The sequence below is a fragment of the Pipistrellus kuhlii genome, unplaced genomic scaffold (genome assembly GCF_014108245.1).
Source record: "Pipistrellus kuhlii isolate mPipKuh1 unplaced genomic scaffold, mPipKuh1.p scaffold_m20_p_2, whole genome shotgun sequence".
Lineage (NCBI taxonomy): Eukaryota > Metazoa > Chordata > Mammalia > Chiroptera > Vespertilionidae > Pipistrellus > Pipistrellus kuhlii.
Window position 1 is genome coordinate 92503957 of NW_023425515.1, and position 23115 is coordinate 92527071.

The 23115-nt window shown below is 41.4% G+C and overlaps 1 protein-coding gene across 11 annotated transcripts in view; it reads right to left on the reverse strand.

The window, feature by feature from the left end:
* TSC22D2 (TSC22 domain family member 2) overlaps window positions 1–5311 on the reverse strand; it is a 67595-nt gene extending 62284 nt beyond the window's left edge. For 5 of the 11 annotated variants that reach the window (XR_006742105.1, XR_004989733.2, XR_006742106.1 and 2 more), the window contains exon 1: window positions 2345–5309. Coding sequence is in view for 7 of the 11 variants with exons in the window: in XM_045584090.1 (XP_045440046.1) it covers window positions 2345–4302 (1958 nt within the window). In the remaining 4 variants the exon portion in view is untranslated. Of the gene's footprint in view, window positions 1–162; window positions 1075–2344 lie in introns of those variants that run through there. The other 6 variants (XR_004989732.2, XM_036448700.2, XM_036448702.2 and 3 more) reach the window with 5 other exon arrangements.
* Between the last annotated feature and the right edge of the window lie 17804 nt (window positions 5312–23115).

Consider the following 23115-nt stretch of genomic DNA (forward strand, 5'->3'; position numbering starts at 1 on the left):
ATCACCATATTAAAATTACGATTGTGCTAGTAGTACTTATCCTCAAAAATACTTGACTCAGTAATTTAAACATACACCTAGAAAAACTGTGTTATTTAATTTCAAGCACATAATTTAAAATGTCTCTTTTCCAAAGGCTTCCCATTAAAAAACACACAACTATTTCTAGTTAATGGATTTATTCCTTCACCAGGTATGTTTGTTGCAGTGACAAAATAGTCAAATGTGTAACATTACATCTTGGAAACTAGCTTGTTTAACTGAAAACCAATGAAAGACTATAACAAAAATTAGAAATGAACATTAGATAAGCAACAGATTTTAAAAGGCTGGGTTGGAGAGGGAAGTGCCATATTTAAAATAGGACTGCAGACACATCAAAATTCCTACATTGGATTAACTGTTACAACTGATACAGTAGTATCTGCAGTTCAAACATTTACATGTTTAGAAATGAGATGGGATTATCAACTCTTTTCATAAGGAGAGGAGAAATAAATGCATCTTAGAGGTGCAGCCCAGAGGTGTATCTAAAAATACATCCCAGAGTTTCCATTTGTCAATAGACTTCTGTTTCATGCCCTATCATCATCATATTAGAGTCATGAGGAATGCAATTACATATGCTCTAACCTGAGAGAGGTGTGAAGAGAATAGAAAATACATTCTTCATTCACAGGTGTGCAGGTGTTTTGGGAGTGGGTTAGGAAACCAGTCATTATTTCTTGAAGAAATATGGGGGCAGTGTAAAACAGGAACAGGGAGGTAAGCAAATGCTTATTTATTAACCCACCAGAAAAAAAAAAAAAAAGTTTCTGGCAGCTAGAAAGGGGAAAGTCACCTGTTGACTATTACCAAAGGTGAACAATCTGCATTTTAGGTGTGTGCCCCTATGTGTGAAAATATGGGAGCAAAAAAGGGATTTTTCTGAGTGGCTTGTGGAATCAGTTTCTTTACTTTGTAGTTCCATCCACATAAAATTTCACAATGACTAGCTAGCTGAGCTCACTTATGGACACGTGGAATTCTCTAAGAGTTCTCAAATAGAAGAAAGACTCCCCACAAGCAAGTCACCTACAAAAAAAGATGAACTTTGAATTACAAAAAGCAGAGAAGATGAATTTCAGTAAGCATTTTTCACACCAACCAACAGAAGTATATAAAATACAAGGCTAAACAGAAATGAAAAGTTAAGAATATGAAGGAACCCAGAGGAAACATAAGAAAAAGCTTTAACAGATCTCATTGTATTCTACATACCAATTATTCCATAAAACAGCTTTGATCTTTTAACACATCTAATATTAACCTTTCTGAAAACAAAACTTCCAACAAACAAATGTCTACCTGTGAAGTACCTGGAACTTTCTCTGTAGTTTTAAAATATAACTTTAAAGCTGTGACAAATCCGTTTTTAAAACTTTTGTTAAGTATATTATGTCCTTTTCATTTGAATTTCGTCAAAACCATTTAAAATTCTCATTAAGCAATAACCAAACATCAACTGTTGTAGGATTGATATGGCAAATACACCAATTTTCACTTAAACAATTAAAGAAGCTTCCCTTAGAGGGAGCCAATTGCTGACATTTATCCCTTTACTATAAAATTACTCTAATTTAAAGAACTACAGGTTTTTACTACAGCTCATATCACCCTTTCCTATAGTACAAAGACTGATGATGGAAGTATTTTCAGATACACTTTTACTTTTTAAAAAAATAGTATCTAAAAAAAAGTAAGTCACTGGGAAGCCTCTTGACTTTCTATTCTCTTTCATTAAAAGGCTGAACGAAGATATGATCTTCGAAGCTGGGTTTGACATTTCAAGATTATCTCTCCAGCCTTTCCAGATACAGAGATATATATCTCACATGGATCTCTCTGTACTAAAGGGCCTTCTGATTTTCCAGAATGGAAAACTTCTAATTGTTTCATCTCAAAACTCACACTGACAAAAGTCTGCCATAAGTGTTCAAGTGTGATTGACATCTAAAAAAGGGACAATCCTATGGGGCATAACCTACTAGTTACCACCTTTAAATTGAGAGGAATAAGATAAAATCCATCATTTTGAATAAACAATGTTGCATTCCTATCCATTTTAGTATGTTTGAGCAACTGTGACAAGACTAGTTCTCTTATTAGCCACCTTTACATGAGCAATCTTTAAAACTAAAGGTATTTTTTTAAGAATTGATAAATCAACTTTAGTAAACAGTAATTGCTATATTTAAAATGCTAACAGCCTCAAATTGAAAAAAGAACTCTTCCAAAGTTGCACCCTAAACTACAATGTTTGACCAAACATTCCTATAAAATATTTTATATAAGATTTTCATACCTGTCTTCATCACCATCAACAGGAATAGCTATGCTGAATACAGAGGTGGCCAGACTGTTCATAGGTGTTAACTGAAGGGGATTTGCCAGGGCATCTGGAACAGGAGGCTTCACAACAGGCTTATTTTCAGCAATGAGAGAAAGTGGTGGTTGAGGTAGGGGTTCTGATTTTCTTCTAGTATCATCAGCTTGTCCGACTAAAGGCTGGGTATGAGTCTGAAACTGGCTTAGGTCAGACTGTGGTAGACTTGTTGGTGCACTGGGTGTGCCTTGCTGGATTATGCTGCCGCTCCTGCTGACTGGCGTATGGCTGCTCAGCTGCTGCGACTGGACCAGCGCCGTGGGTACATGTGGCATAGTAACAGATGTGGTAGACACACTGGGCACGCTTGGAGCGGGCACGGCGGCAGGCACGTTTGGAACTCCGGGCACCGTGGTGTGAGGGCCACCAGACGCGACTGTCGGCCCACCGCTGCCTCCCACCTGCGGCGAAGGCGCGGACTGGGGCTGCCCGGCCCCGGTAGGAACCAGGCCCGGTTGCAACGTGCCTCCCACAGGAGCGGGGGGAACTCCAGCCGGCTGACTAGGCACGGCCTGTCCGCCTGGCGCGTTTCCCGGCCCCGGAGCCACAGCTTCATTTGGCAGGGAAGAGGGGCCCATGATCGGCGCGGTCCCCGAGGGGGCATTCTGGCCAGTGCCCACCGGAAGGCTGGCCGCTGCGGCGAGGCTCGTTCCAGCGCCGGCGGCAGAGGGCTGAGCGGGGCACGACGGCTGCAGGCCGGCCACGTGCTGTTGCAGGTACTCACTAGGGCCGGAGGGCTGGACGGGCAGCAAATGCCCCGGCGGAATCTGAGGCTGGGGATACGCGAACAGCTGAGGCTGCGGCGTCGTAGAAGCGCTGGCGGCCAGGCCAGGCTGAGGAGGCAGAGACACGCCGGGTTGCGCCAGGGTTACATTCGTTGGCGGAAGACCCTGTCCATTGGGCCCCGGAGGGATGACGCCCGGCCCGGTTCCCTGGGGCTGGCTGGGCTGCGGAGCCGCCATCACTTGCTGCGGCCCGGTTGCGGCCCCCGGGAACGATGGCCTCGAAGCCAAGCTTGGAGCCACAGCCCCACCTACGGGCGGAGGCGGCGGCGGCGGCGGCTGGAGCTGCCCGACGCCAAAACTCAGCGGCGGGGCCGGAGCGGGCAGGCTCATTTTCTCCGACGGGGGTAGCTGTGACACAGCAGTCAGGGAATTGTCAGTTCCCGAGTCGGGCCCGTGTGCCCCCTGCACGGAGGCCACTACCACCACCACCGACCCTCCGGTGGCGCCCAGGCCGCTGTCTCGATCCGTAGTCTGGTCAAAAGTATTGCTGTGCCGAATACAATCACCGGACCTGGTCAGGACGCTGCTGTCCGAATCCCGCTCATAGTATTCCATACACGTCCATCGGCCGCGCCTATAGGGCTCCCCGCTCCCGTGGTCTAGCTTGATCACGCGAAACCGGGAACTACAAGTGGTGGTGGGCTGCGACGGAGCTGGCCCCGCGGATGAACCCGCGGCCGGGGGGGCGCCGGGTGCCCCCGAAGAGGGGGCTGCGGTGGCAGCTGTCGCCCCAGTATTGGCCAGCGCCCCAATCACGCTCCGGGCCGAAACGGCTCCTCCTCCGTTGGCGGGAGCAGTAGCCGCGGCCGCTAGCTGCCCGTCCAGGAGGAGGTTTGGGGAGACCGTCCCGGGAGTCTCCGCATCCCCAACGTTGTTGAGAGTCTCTTCAGAGGAGCTACGCTCGCAGACCTCCTCGGGGCCATAATCCGTGGCCCGAGACACGTCAAATATCTCAGAGGAGACGTCCTCGGTGCGTGACTCGTCCGGGTCGTCCAGGCTCTCGGTGTCCTCGGTGATGCTGGTGGCCACCTGGGCCGTGGTGACACTGGTGATCTGGAAGCAGCTCTTCTTCTTGGCCGGCATCTTGGACATGGTGAGGAGGGCTGGGGCAGAGGGGCACTGCGGCTCCTCTGCGAACTTGCTGGAAACCAGGAAGGGCAGAGCGCGGCCCCCAAAGACAAAGTCTGAGTCCCCGCTGGTGTGAGGCCCGCCGCCGGCAGTCACGGGCTGATCCGGGCGCCCGCTCCGGGAGACATCCTCCTCTCCCTTCACTTCTCTGTGTCAGTCTCCGGCTCGGCCCCCGTCTCACAGGCGCGGCAGCTGCTCCTCCTCCTCTTTCGCCTCCCGCAGCCGCGGCGCCTCAATTCAATCCCCTCCGCGGCGGCGAGTGCGATCCCAGGGGCGAGCCGGCGGCTTTCTCCTCGCGTCTCCGGGCCGCCGTGGTCAGTCCAGCGCCGCGCGGTTCGCAGGCCTTGGCCGGGGGCGGGAGTGGGAGGGCGGAGGGCGGAGGCGGCGGCGGCGTGAGGGGCGGTGCTGCCCGCTCGGGCTTCTCCGGCTGGTGCCGGCGGCAGCTCGGGGCTCGGGCGCTGAGAGACGGCGAAGAGCGGCGGGTCCGGAGCCGGGGTTTCGGATTCAGCCCAGAGCCGCGGGCTGGGCTGGCTGGAGGTCCGCGGCGGGCCGGCAGCAGGGCTTCGGCGCGGGCGGGAGGCCCTCCCTCCCCGGCACTAGCCGGAGCTCAGCCCCAGGGACATGTCGAGCGTCTCGGGCGGAAACCCTCTCCGGGGGAGGGAGGGGAGAGCCGGCTCGGTCCCCCCCTCACAGGGGGAGCCACCCCCGCGGGCGGCGGCGGCGGCAGTCCCGGCCTCCCCTCACAGCTCTTGAGTGAGGGGCGGCGGCCGGCCGGCCGGCGAGCAGAGGCGCTCGGGTCGGGTGAGGCAGCGGCGGTAGCTTCTTCGACTGCTCCTCGGTGCGCCCGGTTCAAAAGCCCTGGGAAAACTGAAATTCAAACTGCTGAAGCGGCGGCTGCAGCTCCCTCCCCTCAGCCAAGATGGGGCTGAAATGGCCGCGCCAGGGATGCTGGGAGGAGCAGCAGCACCGCCGCCGCCGCCGCGCTCGACTAAAATGCCGCCGCTGCCGCAGTCACCGCCAGCGCCGCAGCCGCCGGCGTTCCTTGACGCAGGGCGTCATGACGTAACGCCCCGCCCCCTCCGGTTTCCTGCAGTTTCGCGTGGACGCTTGAGGGAGGCAGTGGGCGTGGCTAAAGGTTAAAAAAAAAAAGGGAGCGGTTTTTTATTTAAAATTTTTTAAATTTAAATTTTGCCTTGCAGGTCTTTAAGAGTAGAATAAAAGAGCTAATGGCTCTTAAATTCTTAGAATAAGAAGTTGCAAGCGCACCAATCAAGTGTTTTTATGTCTGTTCCGAGACATTGAAAGACTGGATAGAGGTCATGTGCTCTGTCTAAAAATGTTTAGCGAAATCTTAGTGAAATGAGGGCGATAGGAATGAGGCCTGGGGGGATTTAGCTAGGATAAAGAGGGAGATGGCTGGAAGTACCGACTCTCTTAAAAAGTCTTTCTTGAAAGGAAATGTAATAGTCTGAGGAGTGAAATGATGAGAGAAATGGGGATGATTAACCAAGAATAGCAAGCCAGATTGAGTCAGAAATGATCTTTCAGCCAGAAATTGTCTCCAACAATGGCATCAGGAGATGGTTACTTGCCCAGGGTGAGGTCAGTTTAAAAAAAGACTAGAGGTTACCAACATATTCCTAATTTTCCTGTATTTGCTGTGATTCCAGCATCCAAGACTTCATTTAAAGTCTTGAGACTGTTTTCACTTTCCCCAGGAAATCAGCTTATGGGCTCCATAAATGTAGAACCTACTGCGTTAAATAGTTACAGTTCTTTCTTTTGTTTATTTTAAAATTCTTAGTTGAAGCCAGAGTATTATATGGTTTGGATTGGGTCATGAAAACCAGAACAATTCAGCAAGCACCCTTTCCTATCCCAGTACAGAGAGCAACTATGAAAGTACTGGCAAATTTATTATCTTTTGGAGACTTTCTGGGAAATGAAAATGGTAAAGCCATTTAAAAATTTAAAAAAAAGGCTCTTGAACTTTGACATTCTAATGCATCTTTTAGGTAAAGTTTAAGACATCGTGATACAAATCAAAATGTCATTTCTATTACAGCTTTAACAGTCATATGATCACTTACATAAATCAGTTAGTCATAATACTCAGTTATTTAATCTTTGAAGAATAGAAGGACTTTTTAACCCAAAGGATGTTTTGATAATTAAAATTTATAGAGAATTTTTTAGGTCCTTAGTGTGTATAATACAGAGATGTCTGATATCTTAGTAAAACCATGTCTTCTAAAACCATCCTCAGATCAGGATATGAAATAAGAATGCATAATATTCCTGTTTCTTAAGGGGATGGGAGAATAAAAGGAACAAAGTGTAACATTATGCTGCTTTTGTGGCAGATAGCTAATGGAATGTTTCACTTTTAAATCTGTAATTTCAGTAATTGTTAAAGATACTTTTCATCAGTAAGTTAGATCAACTGGTTAAATAAAATGTGAATTTATGAAAGCTTAATGTAATTTTGTATTGATTTACCAGATTGTTAAAAGTGGTGATAAATGCATTCAGCTTTTGGAAAAATAAGTATCATTTGCCTACTTGTCCCATTACCTTCTTTTTACATAAACTTCTTGATTTCTTGTTATGGTACTTCTAAATTACAGTTTAAGGAAAAATCTTAATATGAAAGACCATTTCTTCTTGATTAACATTTAAAGGATGTATTATGAAATTAAAGTGATGAGAAAGATAATTTAGAAGAGATCATTAGTGAGCTATATTTCTGGTAAGATGGGGTTAGAAATGTCAAAAGACATCTTAGCAAAAAATAAGATTTATAAAGTTAAATGTCTTATTTATATGTTCAAAGATTTGTCTGTGTTTAAACCAATAAAATAGTTCTCTTAAAGGTAAATTTTCCAAGGGTTTAAAAGGTCCTAGTTTCTTTTATACATTTGCTCTTTGAAAATGTGGGAGTATTTATTGCATAAAACTCTTATGAAGAATGGCAAGAATTTTGATTGTTGTAAATAGCTTTGAAATCATTTTACAGAGGACAAAAAATTATTTAACTATCAAACTACAAAAAGCTATGTGATTCATGTTTGATTCACAAAGGATTAAAAGACTTTGCATAAATAATTAAAATTATAGAAAGCAGGATTTATGTCCAGGTGCTCTGTGTTCTATCTGTGGAGAATTGATAGCAAATAATCATAGTAGCCTAACTCATTGGAAATGGGGAGGTCCCTGGAGTCCCAAACCTCAAAACCAGGGGTCTTAAGCAATTCTAGCTCCATGCCTGCACCCAGAAATTGTAGGTAAAAACTTCGATTACTGCTCCAGAGCCCCCAATTTGACTGTCCTATAACTGGTATTTCCCTCAAAGACTTAATTTGAAGCAATATATGGGCAGTATATTTAGGAAGAACAAAACGGGTGGGGGTGGAGGAAGGACTTTTTATTGCTGGGAAAAAAACTATTGCAGCCAGATCTTTTCATCAGTTGAGAATACCATACTCCCAATTTTTACTAGATTATTATCCTACCACTAAAGGCCCGGTGAACGAAATTCGTGCAGGAGTATGGTTCCTAGGCTTGGCCTACGATCAGGGCCATCTTCCCCAGCTGCCCATAGCCGGCCCCACTCCGGCCCCCCTCCGCCCTGTTTGCCATCAGACTATCCATTGATAGGAGCCGAGAGGTTGGTTGTTCCAGCCCACTCATTGGCCCTGCCCCCCTTTGTGTGGGGGTGACCAGTGGCTCTGGGACCTTGGCCTGGTGCCACCTCTGTCCCCCACCATCCACCACTGGTTCCCCATTCACCATTGGTGATGGGAGCCTGCCTCCTGGGAAAGGGACCAAGAGGTGCTCAGTGGGCCTCATAGTGACTGGTTGACTGGTCGTTCTGGTCATGCTGCCATTAGGGTCAATTTGCATATTACCTTTTTATTATATAGGATATAGTACCAGATGGTAAATTGCTTCATAGTCATAAGATCCTGGAATGTGATCTGCAGATATTTAAGAAAAACTGTTTTTAAAAATAAATGCATTAAAATCATCGCTTCTCGGCCTTTTGGCTAAGATCAAGTGTAAAAATAAATGCATTAAAATAGTAATGGTATATTAATTTAAAATAGTAATGGTATATTAATCAAAATATGCTGGGATAGAGAAAAGAAAACCAGATTTTCAGTACAAATTAAGCAACTGCTTGGGTTAAGAGAAGAAAATCTTAAGAAGTAATACTATCACTCAGACAGTGACATTTATTGAGCACTCCCAACGTGCATAAGGAATTGGATGGCCTGTATTCCAGCCAACAAGTTTTTCTGGGATTTAGACATAGATTATATTTATTTTCTATGTTTTTATGACCAAATTGTTAGAAAAATAAAAAATGAAAGATAGTTTTCAGGTCCCAAAAAGCATTTACTTGAAAAAAATATGAGTTGTCTAAACAAGTAGTACTTGATTTATTACTATGATCTGGGTTCCATTTCTGGAACAATATCTTATTAATAACCCCTTTCAGTAAGGCCATTGTGTAATATTATCCAAAAAGCTAAAAAAAAAAAAAAAATGCAATGAAAGAAGGACTATGGCTAATGAAATTCCATGAACGCTTTTATAAAGGAAAACAATCTGTTTGGCGGGTGTGGCTCCGTGGTTGAGTGTCAGCTCATGAACCAGGAGATTGCTGGTTCTATTCCTGCTCAGGGCACATGGCCCAGTTATGGGCTCAATCCTCAGTTGGGGGTGTACAGGATGCAGCCTGATGTTTCTATCTTTCTATCCTTATCCTTTCCTCTCTAAAATCAATAATTTATCTATCTATCTATCTATCTATCTACCTATATATATATAAAACTTACTTAGAAATACTTAAAAAGTCAGTTCTTCAAAAAAGAAAACATAATCTGATTGAGATGCACAAATTTTACTTGAGAATGAAGTGTGTAAAATTTCCACATTTAAGGTAATTTCTATAGGATACTCTTCTAGAGTTTGCTATACTATGAAACAATGATATGTTTTTTAAATAGTGAAGATTTCCTTGAGTCCCAAAGTCCTTTGAAGGTCAGGCAAAACATAGCAATTGGGGGGGGGGGGGGAGAGGGGATGCATTTTGAACTAATAATAAATATAATGTCCCATAAAAGCCTGTTTTCTTTTATTATGGAATTTAATTTAGAATAAAAAATATTAGTTCTGCAGTTCTGAAATCTAGTTTAAATGCTGCAATGTATGCAACTTCAATAGAAAAATCCGATAATGACTATATTTCTTCTTTTTTTATATTACACTAGAGAGCTTGATGCACAAAATTCATGCAAGGGGCTCAACCCTTGCAGCCACAATGGCTTGCCTTGGCCCTTGCAGTCCCAGATTCGTCCAGAAGGTTGTTCAGCTGTCAGGTCTAATTAGTATATTATGCTTTTATTATAATATCGGGTCTAGTAATAATTAATGTCGATTTTAAACATTCGTTTGAAATCTTGCTTGGCGTTGACTTGTATTGACATAACCTTCAAATACGTGGTATCTACAGAATGTGTGAAGTGCAATTAACAAGTTTTGCTTGAAAAAGTTTGTGTTTGGTTTGGTTTTTGTTGCAAAACTAGGGCTAAGAAGATGGCAGATGAAGAGCATATTCGGCACTGCATGCTTTACGAGTTCCAATTAGGAAGAAAAGCAAGTGAGGCTGCAAAAAACATCTGTAGTGCTCTTGGTCAAGATGCAGTTAGCGCCAGAAAATGCCAGCGTTGGTTTGAGAAATTTCGCGAGGGAAATTTTTCGTTAGATGACAAGAGTGGTCGAGGCCGTGTGTCCAATTTTGATCAAGAAGCTCTTCAAGCTCTTTTGGTGCAAAATCCTCAAATTACCCAACAAGAGCTTGTGACAACTTTAAATTGTTCACAAAAAACAATTTCCAATCAATTGCGTGCACTTGGCAAAGTCCAAAAGTTTGGAAAACGGGTTCCTCATGAGTTGACCGACAACAACCGTAATCAAAGAGTCACAATTTGCAGTTCGCTCCTCTCTCGTCAAAACCGTTTGCCGTTTTTAGAGCAAATTGTTACCGGAGATGAAGAATGGGTACTGTATGTTAATTTGAAAAGGCGGCCTCAATGGTTGGACAAAAATGAGGCTCCGCAGCCCACGCCAAAACCTGACTTGCATGCGAAAAAAGTGATGTTGTGTGTTTGGTGGAATTTTAAAGGAATTCTTCATTATGAACTTTTACCATCTAACCCACATGTGTCAAACACAAGGCCCGCGGGCCAAATCCGTCCCGCCAGGCCTTGCAATGTGGCCCGCACCGTGCTGTCATCACTGCACTCCGCTGCGTTTCCATCACAATGACAGTTTATGACTGTTCAGTAAACCATTCAGCCCGCGATTTAGGCTGGATTTTAGATTTTGGCCCCTTCTCTGATTGAGTTCGACACCCCTAATCTAACCAAACCATTACAAGTGCAGTGTATAGTGCCCAATTGGAAAGGTTAGCCCAAGCTTTAAGAGAAAAAGAACCCGCGCTGATTAATCGGAACGGCGTAATTCTTCACCACGATAACGCACGACCGCATACTGCAAGAATCACTGCTGAAAAACTGCGCCAGTTGGAATGGGAAGTTCTCCCTCAACCTGCATATTCTCCTGATATTGCCCCTTCCGATTACCATTTGTTTCGTTCTTTGCAAAACTTTCTTCTTGGAAAAAAATTTAATAATGAAGAATGCCTCAAAAATGCATTGACCGAACTTTTTGCATCAAAATCACAAGAATTTTACAACAGAGGGATTAAAATTCTTCCTGAGCATTGGGCACAAGTAGTAGAAAACAACGGCAACTATATTGTTGATTAAATTTTGTTGTATTGTTTAAATAAATTCGATTTAAAAAAGTATTAGAAAACGACATTAATTATTACTAGACCTAATATTATAGATGTGACCACTTGGGATAAAATTAAAGATATCTCTATTGCCTAATTAGAAAAAAAATTGAGATCAAGAGCCCACTCCAGTTTTTCTATAAACTTGTTTTGTGACTGCTCATAAGCCTATTAGTCATTCAGTTTTGTATTACTAAAAAGAAGCAACATGGTGCTGATAAGTTCTTAAACTACCAATCCCATTGAAAGAGTGCGTGGGAAAATATAACACATGTGGTAGTGTTTTGGCATGTTTGGAAGAAAAGAGTACAACTCAATGTGATACTATTGATATGTGTAATTTGCAAATTAACCATTTATCCGCTACACTCACAAGCCATGCCCACCAGCCAATCACAGTGAGTATGCAAATAAACCCAACCAAGATGGCTACAGCCACAGAGAGCAAGAGGGAGGCCTGGGTTTCCCAGGCAATGGAGGAAGTCAAGCTTTCTGCCTGCCCTAGTCGGCCTAAGCCTCCACTCCAGGCTACAAAGATTAAATTATAGAAGGTAAACAAATCCAAACAGAAATGGTGGTGGCCACAGAGCGAGCAGGAGGTTTGGCTCTGTTCCAGGCTACAAAGTTTCAATTGTAGAAGATAAATAAATTCCATATGCCAGGATCTCTACTTGGGTTGCCTGGGGGCATGGCTGACCTGCAAACCACCATAGGCTCCTCGCCCAGGCCGCCCAATGCCCCAAGGAAACCCCCACCCTGATCCGGGACACCCTTCAGGGCAAACCAGCTGGCCCCCATCCATGGCCCAGGCCCCTATCCTATCTAATAAAAGAGTAATATACAGATTGACCATCACTCCCCATTACTCCAACACACAATAGTTGCCCCATGTGGTCAAAGATCCTGCCCCCATGTGGACATAAGATGACCACCACAGCATGGCCAGCAGGGGAGAGCAGTTGGGAAGCACCAGGCCTGCAAAGGAGGGCAGTCCGAGGCGATCAACCCTGCAGGGGAGGGCAGTTGAGGTTGATCAAACCTGCAAAGGATGGAAGTTGGGGGCAAACAGGCTGGCAAACAGGGAGGAGTTAGAAATCAATAAGGCTGGCATGGGAGTGGTTAGGGTTTGATCAGGCTGGCAGCAGAAATGGTTAGGAGCAATCAGGAAGGCTGACAGGCTAGCAGTTGGGAGCCAGCAGTCCTGGATTGTGAGAGGGATGACCGACTGCCCATTTAGGCCCAATCCTACTGGCCTAAATGGGTAGGATCAGGCCTAAGCGGGCAGTTGAACATCCCTCGAAGGGGTCCCAGATTGGAGAGGGTGCAGGTTGGGCTGAGGGACACCCTCCCCCCAGCCCCATGCATGAATTTCATGCACCAGGCCTCTAGTTGATAATATTTTCAATGTCATTTGTTAGTTAAAAAAGAAAACAGTTGCTAGGTGTACATGATTTTTTAAAAAATATATATTTTATTGATTTTTTACAGAGAGGAAGAGAGAGGGATAGAGAGTTAGAAACATCAATGAGAGAGAGTCATCAATTGGCTGCCTCCTGCCAGGTTCAATTCCAGTAAAAGGCATGTACATTGGTTGCCCATCAATCAGCTGCCTCTTGCACACCCCCCACCACCAATGTACATGCCTTTGACTGGAATTGAACCTGGGACCTTTCAGTCCGCAGGGTGACGCTCTATCCATTGAGCCAAACTGGTTTCTGCTACATGATTTTATGAGGAAGGCATATTCTATCATAGATGAAGTTATTTATAGATATTTAGTAGTATATTCTTTGGAAAGGTGAGTCATCACCATCTATTTTGTCTTTCTTGTGTATATGAATTTGGTGTATTAGCAGGCATGATTTTTTTTTTTTCTTAAAGCTGGGGCCAGGTGGACTGCCGCCGCCGCCGCCGCCGCCTTCTTCTTCTAATATATTTTATTGATTTTTCACAGAGATGAAGAGAGAGGGATAGAGAGTTAGAAACATTGATGAGAGAGAATCATCGATCAGCTGCCTCTTGCACACCCTTACTGGGGATGTGCCCACAACCAAGGTACATGCCCTTGCCCAGAATCGAACCCGGGACCTTTCAGTCTGCAGGCCGAAGCTCTATCCACTGAGCCAAACAGGTCCGGTAGGCATGATTTTTGTATATCTAAGTGGTGGGTAATATATTTGTAATTTTAAGTTGTAACTTTAACATAAAAGAACATTGAAAGACATTGCCAATTTCTAGACTTCTGGGTTATACTTCTTTCTGAATGTTACTATTATCAGCTTAAAAAGTTTTTATGGCCTGGCTGGCATGGCTCAGTGGTTGAGCATTGACCTATGTATGAACCAAGATGCCATTGTGTGATTCCCAGTCAGGTCACGTGCCTGGGTTTCGGACTCGATCCCAGTATGGGGTATGTAGGAGGTGGTCGATCAATGATTCTCTTTCGTTGTTGATGTTTCTCTCGCTTTCTTTCTGAAGTCAATAAGAATATTTTTTTTAAAAAAGTTTTTATGGTACATATATACAATGGACTATTACTTGGCCATAAAAAGGAATGAAATTTTATCATTTGTGACAACATGGATGGACCCAGATCAGTGATTTTCAACCTTTTTCAGAGTCCAGAGTGCTAACCATTACACTATGGAACCAACTGATTTTCAACCTTTTTCATCTTGTGGTACACATAAACTAATTACTAAAATTCTGCAGCCCACCAAAAAAATATACTTTTTGCTAATCTGACAAAAAAATAGGTATAATTTTAGTGTTTACATAAACAAACAAATAAATAATAGTAATTACCTACCCTTTTTGCTTCAAAGTGACTTTTAAAAAATCAGGTGCTCCCCTAGCCAGTTTGCTCAGGGGTTAGTGTCGGCCTGTGGACTGAAGGGTCTCAGGTTCAATTCTGGTCAAGGGCATGTACCTCAGATGCAGGCTGGATCCCCAGCCCCAGTTGGGACACGTGCAGGAAGCAACCAATTGATGTGTCTCTTTCACAGTGATGTTTCTCTTTCTGTCTCTTTCCCTCCTTTCTCTCTCTAAAAACCAATGGAAAAAAAAAATCCTTGGGTGAGGATTAACAAACAACAAAAACAACAACAAACAAACAAAAATCAGGTGCCTATACTTGTATGTAGGATTTCTGGTACCAAGAATTAACCAATCAGATGCAACCTTATTATGTGACATGACCAATAAGATGTATATGGTTCAAGACAAGACATTCACACCAGATGACTATGGTTGTGTTGACTGTTGTCATTTTTTTTTTTTCAATCTAATGGAAAAGGAAGAGGTCAGTACCCCTGACTACATAGTCAGGAATTGCATGTTTTAAAAATTCTTGTGGCACACTAATTGAAAATTGGTGACCTAAAGGATATTATGCTAAGTGAAATAAGCCATACAGAGAAAAACAAATACCATTTTATATCATTTATATGTGGAATCTAAAGAACAACATAAACAATCAAATAGAAATAGACTTACAGATACAGAGAACAAACTGATGGAGTCCTGAGGAGAGGGGTATTGGGAGATGAGGCAAAGAAAAGGTGATGGGATTAAGATGTACTACTGTATTTTTCGGACCATAAGACGCTCCGGACCATAAGACGCACCAGTTTTTAGAGAAGGGAAATGAAGAAAAAAAGATTCTGAAACAAATAGTGTCCTAAAATATTTTATGTGCATTAAAACCCAACATCACAGTCATAAACACATGTAATCAACCCTGTAAAGTAAACAGCAGCATTTAGAACCATTTTAGAGCCGGGCAAGCACACAGAGACCACCACACAGAGCCGGGCAAGTAAAAAAACTTTTTTTTTTAAAGTATATGTGTAGGCTATATTTGGACCATAAGACGCAGGGACTTTTTCCCCCCACTTCTGGGGGGAAAAAAGTGCGTCTTATGGTCCGAAAAATACTGTAATTCATAGTTACAAAATAGGCAGGGGAATGTAAGGTAAAATATAGCAGCGTTTTTCAACCGCTGTCGAGATGTTGCCTGGTGTGCCGTAGGTGCAGACAAGACAAGAATTTTATAATTTTTCACTATTTTGCTTACTTAATATTTCATAATAAAGTAATTATAAAATACTTTCTTTGTGTTTATTTGATTCCTATTCAAGAGAATTACTTTATATATAGTCAATATAGGCACAGAGTTAAATTTTTTAACATTTTCTAATGGTGGTGTGCCTCGTGATTTTTTTCATGAAACAAGTGTGCCTTTTCCCAAAAAGGGTTGAAAAACACTGAAATATAGGGAATATAGTTAACAATCTATACTAATGAAAGGGTAATATGCTAATTTGACCACACATCTTTTGGATGGCTTTCTGGACATCCTTCTAGACCACATGTGTCAAACACAAGGCCCGCGGGCCAAATCCGTCCCGCCAGGCCTTGCAATGTGGCCCGCACTGCGCTGTCATCACTGCACTCCGCTGCGTTTCCATCACAATGACAGTTTATGACTGTTAAGTAAACCATTCGGCCCGCGATTTAGGCTGGATTTTAGATTTTGGCCCCTTCTCTGATTGAGTTCGACACCCCTATAATCTAGACAAAGCCACTGTGGTGGGGCCTAAGCAGAGGCAGTTAGGCGTGATCAGGTCAGCAGGGGAGAGCAGTTAGGGGGATCAGATCTGCAAGCAAGTGAGTGGTTAGGAGCCAGTGGTCCCAGATTTTGAAAAGAACATCCCCTGAGGGGTCTCAGATTGGAGAGGATGTAGGCCAGGCTGAGGGACACCCCTTCCTGTACAGAATTTCATGCGCTGGGCCTCTAGTCTATAATAATACAAACATATCGATAATATGATAATTAGACCATACATCCTTCTGGATGACCTCTGGATGAAGCCTGGGCTGCAAGGGAATCCCGGGTCCCAGATGCCTACCAGTGACCAGAGGGAACCCAGGGTCCCTGGTGCCAGACGGAAATCAGTGCTGGCAGCTGGGGAAGGAAGGCCTACCCCTGTACAAATTTTGTGCATTGGACCTCTAGTACTGTAATAACTATCTTAGGCACTTGAATTAATAGAGGGAACACTTTGTAACTTGAATGTGTACCTGCTGTGCTGTACACCTGAAACTAATACAAAAAAAGTGCTGAATGTAACTGTAATTGAAAACAAAATTTTAAAAAGGGAAAATGTATTTTGGTGTAGAAACTTGCATAAACTGATTTTAGATATAAATAATGGTCTAAGTCAGTGGTTGGCAAATTCATTAGTCAACAGAGCCAAGTATCAACAGTACAACTATTGACATTTCTTTTGAGAGCCAAATTAAACTTCTTCTAATGCCACTTCTTCAAAATAGACTCACCCAGGCCATGTGTAAGAGCAACAAATCGTGAGCCACAATTTGCAACAAATCGTGAGCCACGGTCTAAGTGCTCTTTTTTCTTATATATGTATATATACACATCTACACTAATAAAAGAGAAAGATGTAAATTGATGGTACTTTTGTGATGCCCACCAGCCAATCAGGAGTGAATATGCAAATTAACCCAATAAAGATTGCAGGTTAATTTGTGTACACAAGGCACTGTGCTGTCGGGGGCAGGATGCCTGTGTCATTGCCATGGTGACAACGCAGGCATTCCACATCACCCCAGCCACTGTGGGCCTCTGGGCTGCATGGGAAGGTGGAAAGGCAGCTCCAGCTGGAGCCAAGGCAGTGCCGGTAGCCAGGGAAGGAAGGCCCATTATTGCATGACTCTTCATGCATAGGGCTTCTATATATATATATATATATATATATATATATATATATATATATATATATATATATATATATATAATTTTGTATTGAATTTATTAGAGTAATATTGGTTAATACAATTATATAAGTTTCATGTGTACAATTCTATAATACATCATTCATATATTGTACTGTGTGTTCACCACCCCAAGTCAAATTTCTTTCCATCACCATTTATCCCCCGTATATCTTTTTTACATCTCCCATCCCTTTAACCCCATTTCCCTCTGGTAATCACCATATTGTTATATGTGTCTATGATGTTTTATGTGTGTTTTTTTCTTAATCCCTTCACCTTTTTCACCAGCCTTCCAATCTCCCTCCCCTCTAATAGCTGTCTGTTTTCTTAATGAATATGTTTCTATTTTTTAAAATTTATTTTGTTTATTAGATTCCACATAAAAGTGAGATCATATGGTATTTTTCTTTCTCTGACTGGCTTATTTCACTTAACATAATAATTTCCAGATCCATCAATGCTGTCCCAAAAGGTAAGATTTCCTTCTTCTTTACAGCGGAGTAGTATTCCATTTTGTTTATGTACCACAGCTCTTTTATATATACTCATTTACTGATGGACACTTAGGCTGCTTCCAAATCATGGCTATTATATTCTTTTAAATCAGTGTTTTGGGCTTCTTCTGATATATTCCCAGAACTGGAATTGCTGGGTCATAAGGCAGCTCCCTTTTTAATTTTTTGAGGAAATGACATACTGCTTTCCACAGTGACTGTATCAATCTGTATTTCCACCAATAGTGCATAAGGGTTCCCTTTTTTCGACATTCATGCCAACACTTATTGTTTGTTGATTTAGTGATGCTAGCTAGCCATTTTGACATGTGATATCTCAATTGTGGCTTTCATTTGCATTTCTCTGATGATTAGTGATATTGAGCATCTTTTCATATGTCTATTAGCCATCTGTATGTCTTCTTTGAAGAAATGTCTATTCAGATCCTTTGCCAATTTTTAAATTGGATTGTTTGGGCTTTTTGGTGTTAAATTTTATATGTTCTTAAAAAAAAAAAATATATATATATATATATATATATATATATATATATATATATATTATTGATTTTACACAGAGAGGAATTGAGAGGGATAGAGAGAGAGTTAGAAACATTGATGAGAGAAACATCGACCAGCTGCCTCTTGCAACCCCCCCCCCCCCCCCCCCCGGGGATGTGCCCGCAACCAAGGTACATGCCCCTGACTGGAATCGAAACCGGGACCTTTCAATCCTCAGGCCGACGCTCTATCCACTGAGCCAAACTGGTTTCGGCAAATTTTATATGTTCTTTATAAATTTTGGATATTAACCCTTATTAGATGTATTATTGACAAATATGTTCCCCCATTCAGGGTTTGTCTTTTCATTTTGTTGATAGTTTCCTTTGCTGTGCAAAAACTTTTAGTTTGATGTAGGTCCATTTGTCTAGTTTTATTTTTATTTCCCCTGCTGGAGGTGATATAACAGACAAAAATATTGCTATAAGAAAATGTCTGAGATTTTACTGCTTATGTTTTCTTCCAGAAGTTACATGGTTTCAAGTCTAACCTTTAAGTCTTGAATGCATTTCAAGTTTATTCTTGTGCATGGTGTAAGAAAATGGTCTAATTTCATTTTTTGCATGCATCTTTCCAATTTTCCCAATACTATTTATTGAATAGATTATTGTTACCTCATTGTATGGTCTTGCTTCCTTTGTTGAATATTACTTCACCATGAAGGCCTGGGTTTATTTCTGGGTTTTCTATTTGGTTTCATTGATCTATATATCTTTTTTTTTATATGCTAGCACAATTTTCTTTTGATTACTTTGGTCTTGTGGTATAGTTTGATATCAAGTAGCATGATTCCTCCAACTTTGTTCTTCTTTATCAAGATTGCTGTGACTATTTGGGGTCTCTTGTGGTTACATATAAATGTTAAAATATTTGTTCTAGTTCTGTGAATTCAACGTTGTTATCTTGATAGGAATTGCTTGAATATATAAATTGCTTTGGATAGCATGGACATTTTAATATTAATTCTTCCTATTCATGAATATGATATGCTTTTACTTATTTGTACCTTCTTCAATTTCTTCAATGTCTTACCATTTTCTAAGAACAGGTCTTTTACATCTTTGGTTAAATTTATTCCTAGGTATTTTATTTCTTTTTTAAAAATGCAATTGAAAATGGAATTGTTAGCAGCCAGGTCGGGTGCGGCCAGGCCCGGAGCAGCAGCTGGCAGGCTGGGAGCGGCCAGGCCTGGAGCAGCGGCTGGCAGGCTGGGAGCAGCCAGGCCCGGAGCAGCGGCTGCCAGGCTGGGAGCGGCCAGGCCTGGAGTGGCCGGGCCCGGAGAAGCCGGGCCCAGAGCAGCTGGGTTGGGTGCGGCCAGGCCCGGAGCAGCAGCAGCCAAGTCCAGAGCAACTAGGTCGGGAGCTGTAGTGACCAGACCCAGAGCAGCTGGTTGTGGAATGAACCAGAGCAATAGAGACCAGGCCCGGAGCAGCTCACTCCTCGCCTGCCCCTGCCCCATGGCTGCCTCTCAGACATGGCTGGAAACTTTTGTGGGAACTTGAGGGTCTGCTGAATCAAGTGATGAAGGCTTAGATCTGGATGTGTTGAGTTAGTATAGTGCTGGGGTGTTGATCTGTGAGTGCCTTGGGTGGGGCCTGGATGAGGCTGGTTGACCTATTTGGAAATATCTTTAGTGTGAAGTGTATCATTGGGCATGTGGAGGTATTATTGATATGAGAAAATGCTAAGTAACTGATTTACTATCTGAAAAGGGATTTACTATCAGGGAAAGGGAGGGAGGTAGAGACTGAACATAAACTGTGCACCTATGGGTGAGGACAATGGAGGATGGGGAGGGAGCAGAGGGTGGGGTGGGAATCTGGTGGAGGGGGGAAGAAATGAGGAATCTTTGTAATAATATGAACAATAAAGATTGATTTAAAAAAAAAAGAAAAGAAAATGGAATTGTTTTCTTAGTTTTCCTTTCTGATAGTTCATTATTGATGTATAAAAATGCAACTGGTTTCTGGATATTTATTGTATATTCTGCTACATTCCTGAATTCATTTGTCAGTTCTAGTAGTTTTTGGTAGAATCTTTAGGGTTTTCTAATCTTTAGTTGTTTTTTGGCATCATGTTAACTGCAAATAATGATACTTTTATTTCTTTCTTTCCAATTTGGATGCTTTTTATTCCTTCTTTTTGTTTTCTTACTGTGGCTAGAACTTCTGGTACAATGTTGAATAAGAGTGGTGAAAGCAGATATCCCTGTCTTATTTCCTATCTTAAGGGAAACTTAGTTTTTGCCCATTGAGTATGATGATGGCTGAGCATTTGTCATATATGGCTTTTATTACACTAAAGTATATTCCCTCTATTTTCATGTTGCTGAGATTTTATATTTTTTAAATCATAAATGGATACTGGATTTTATCAAATGCTTTTTTTGTATATAGTAATATGATCATGTGATTTTTATCTTTTATTTTGTATGTGGTATATACATATATACATAATATAACATTTATTGATTTATAGATAACATACCAACCTTGTATCCTTGGAATAAACCCCACCTGATCATGTTGTATGATTTTTTTCATGTATTGCTAGATCCGGTTTGCTAATATTTTGTTGGGGATTTTAGCATCTACGTTCATCAATGTTATTGGTCTACAGTTTTTTTTCTTTGTGAGCCCTTTATCTGATTTTGGAATTAGGATCATGCTGGCCTTGTAAAATGAGCCTGAGAGTCTTCCCTCCTCTTGTATTTTTTGGACTAGTTTGAATAGGATTGGTGTAAGTTGTTTTTAGAATGTTTGGTAAAATTCACCTGTAAAGTCAACCTATCTATGAATTTTGTTTGTTGGGAGTTTTTTGAATACTGCTTCACAAGTTGTAATCTGTATATTCAGATTTTCTTTTAAAAATATATTTTATTGAGTTTTTATAGAGAAGAAGGGAGAGGGATAGAGAGTTAGAAACATTGATGAGAGAGAAAAGTTGATCATCTGCCTCCTGCACACCTCCTACTGGGGATGTGCCCACAACCAAGGTACATGCCCTTGACCGGAATAGACTGAGACCTTTCATTCCGCAGACTGACACTCTATCCACTGAGACAAACTCTTTCTGATACAGTATTGAAAGATAGTATCTTTCTAGGAATATCCATTTTGTCCAGATTGTCCAATTTATTGGCATATAATATTTTCTTACAATCCTTTGTATTTCTGTAGATTCAGTTATTACTTCTATTCTTCCATTTATAATTTTATTTGTTTGGTCCTTTCTCTGTTTTCTCAATTGATTATCTATGTGAAGGTCATTCATAGGAATAAAGGTTAAAAGGTACAGATAGAGTATTGATTACCTTGTATTCCCGGTTATGTTTTAATTACAAAATAACTAGTTCTTTTGTCACTGGAAGTAAAACACTTACCATATAACTTTAGAATACTTGAAATCCTACTTTGAAAGCATTCATATTCATTAAAGGCTCAATACAAGATCTATGTTTCCATAGTTAAAATGGCTGTGTAATAAGCTGCTTCTCTGAAAATTAATACTCTGCTTCCCCATCTGTAACATGGGACTTTGGAAAAGAAGATAGTTATAAATAGGGATAAGATGCAAAATTCAGGTCAAATATTAGCCATAGGGTCATTCCAATTGTGGTCATCAAAGTCCTAATGAGTAATTAGAACAGCATTATTATGATATCCATTTTGTGATACTTATCTATTTTTAAACTAAATTGATATATAAAATACATTTTCATCTTCAAATATTTAAAATATTTTCCCATATTCACCCTATTTTTTCAGGATTCTTATGCTAATCTTTATTTTTTGAATGTTATGTATATTTATTCAAAAACTGATCTGATTCTAGATTTTTAGTTTATAAATTTTACATCCTTGACTATTTTATACGTATACCATTAATACAATACTTCTCTCTAAGGAAAAAAAAAGTCAACCTATCCCACAAAAAGACATCTTTTCAAGAAAGATAGATTATGTAGTGATGATTCTTATTAGTCAAGTATCCACCACTGAATTTCTTTAAGCTTAACTACTGTGTTTAAAATAATTTTGCTTATTACTATTTCACTTGAAATATTTTATTTTGGTGTAAGAAAAAATAAAAAAAATTCAGTAACAACAACCTTATATTATGAACAAGCAGCTCCAACTATCTGTTCATTCATTCAGCATATATTTGGAAACCTCCTATGTGCAGGCCTCTTTGCTAGACTTGGGGAAAACAGTTATGAACTAGCCGACAAAAGGAAAGCCCTTGTTTTAATACGACTTATATTTTAATAGGGTAACAGATACCAAAAAAATAAACAACTGAATGTGGTAATTTCAAATACTTATAAGTGTTAAGAAGAAACAAAATAACAGTGGAAAGTGAGGACAAGGGCACCTTAGGCATCTGGTAATTGGACCTGAGAGGAAAGGCTCTTAGAACCAAGAGCAAGTTCCTGGATAGCCAGTATTTAAGGAAGAGAGAGATGGGATCAATGACCCTGTGGTAGAACCTAGTGTGTGGTGGGGAAACTCAGGGCATTTGAAAGGAAGCAGGGCATTTAAGAGGGTATCTGGAGGTGTCAAGAGCCAGATCTTATAAACCTTGTGGCCAAATAAAGGAACTTGCAGTGTGTTTTAAATGTAATGAGAAGCCAAAAGAGAATTTATATTAAAAAAAGAACCACTTTTATTTTCTTTAACTCTCATAGTTTAAAACATGTTGAGTATTATGTAGAAAAGTCTAAAAAAAACCCACAAAACTTCTCTTACATTGTCAAATATAAGTCTACCTTTATAGGGACATAATATTGTATCATTCAAAATATGGTAGAAATATTTAAGAATTTACATGACATTTCTTATACAGAGGTTTAATAACTTTGCAGCAAAACAACTAATTAAATACCTATAAGAGAGAAATCCTTTTTCCAACGAAACCCTGAGTAACTTAAGGCAGTGATTCTGATTACTCAAGAACTTGAAATGCACCACTTGAAAACCAACAACAAGCAACTCTGAACAGCAGTTAAAAAGGGAACAATTTTGTTTAAATGTAATTAGTAATAGATAAGAGTGGTAG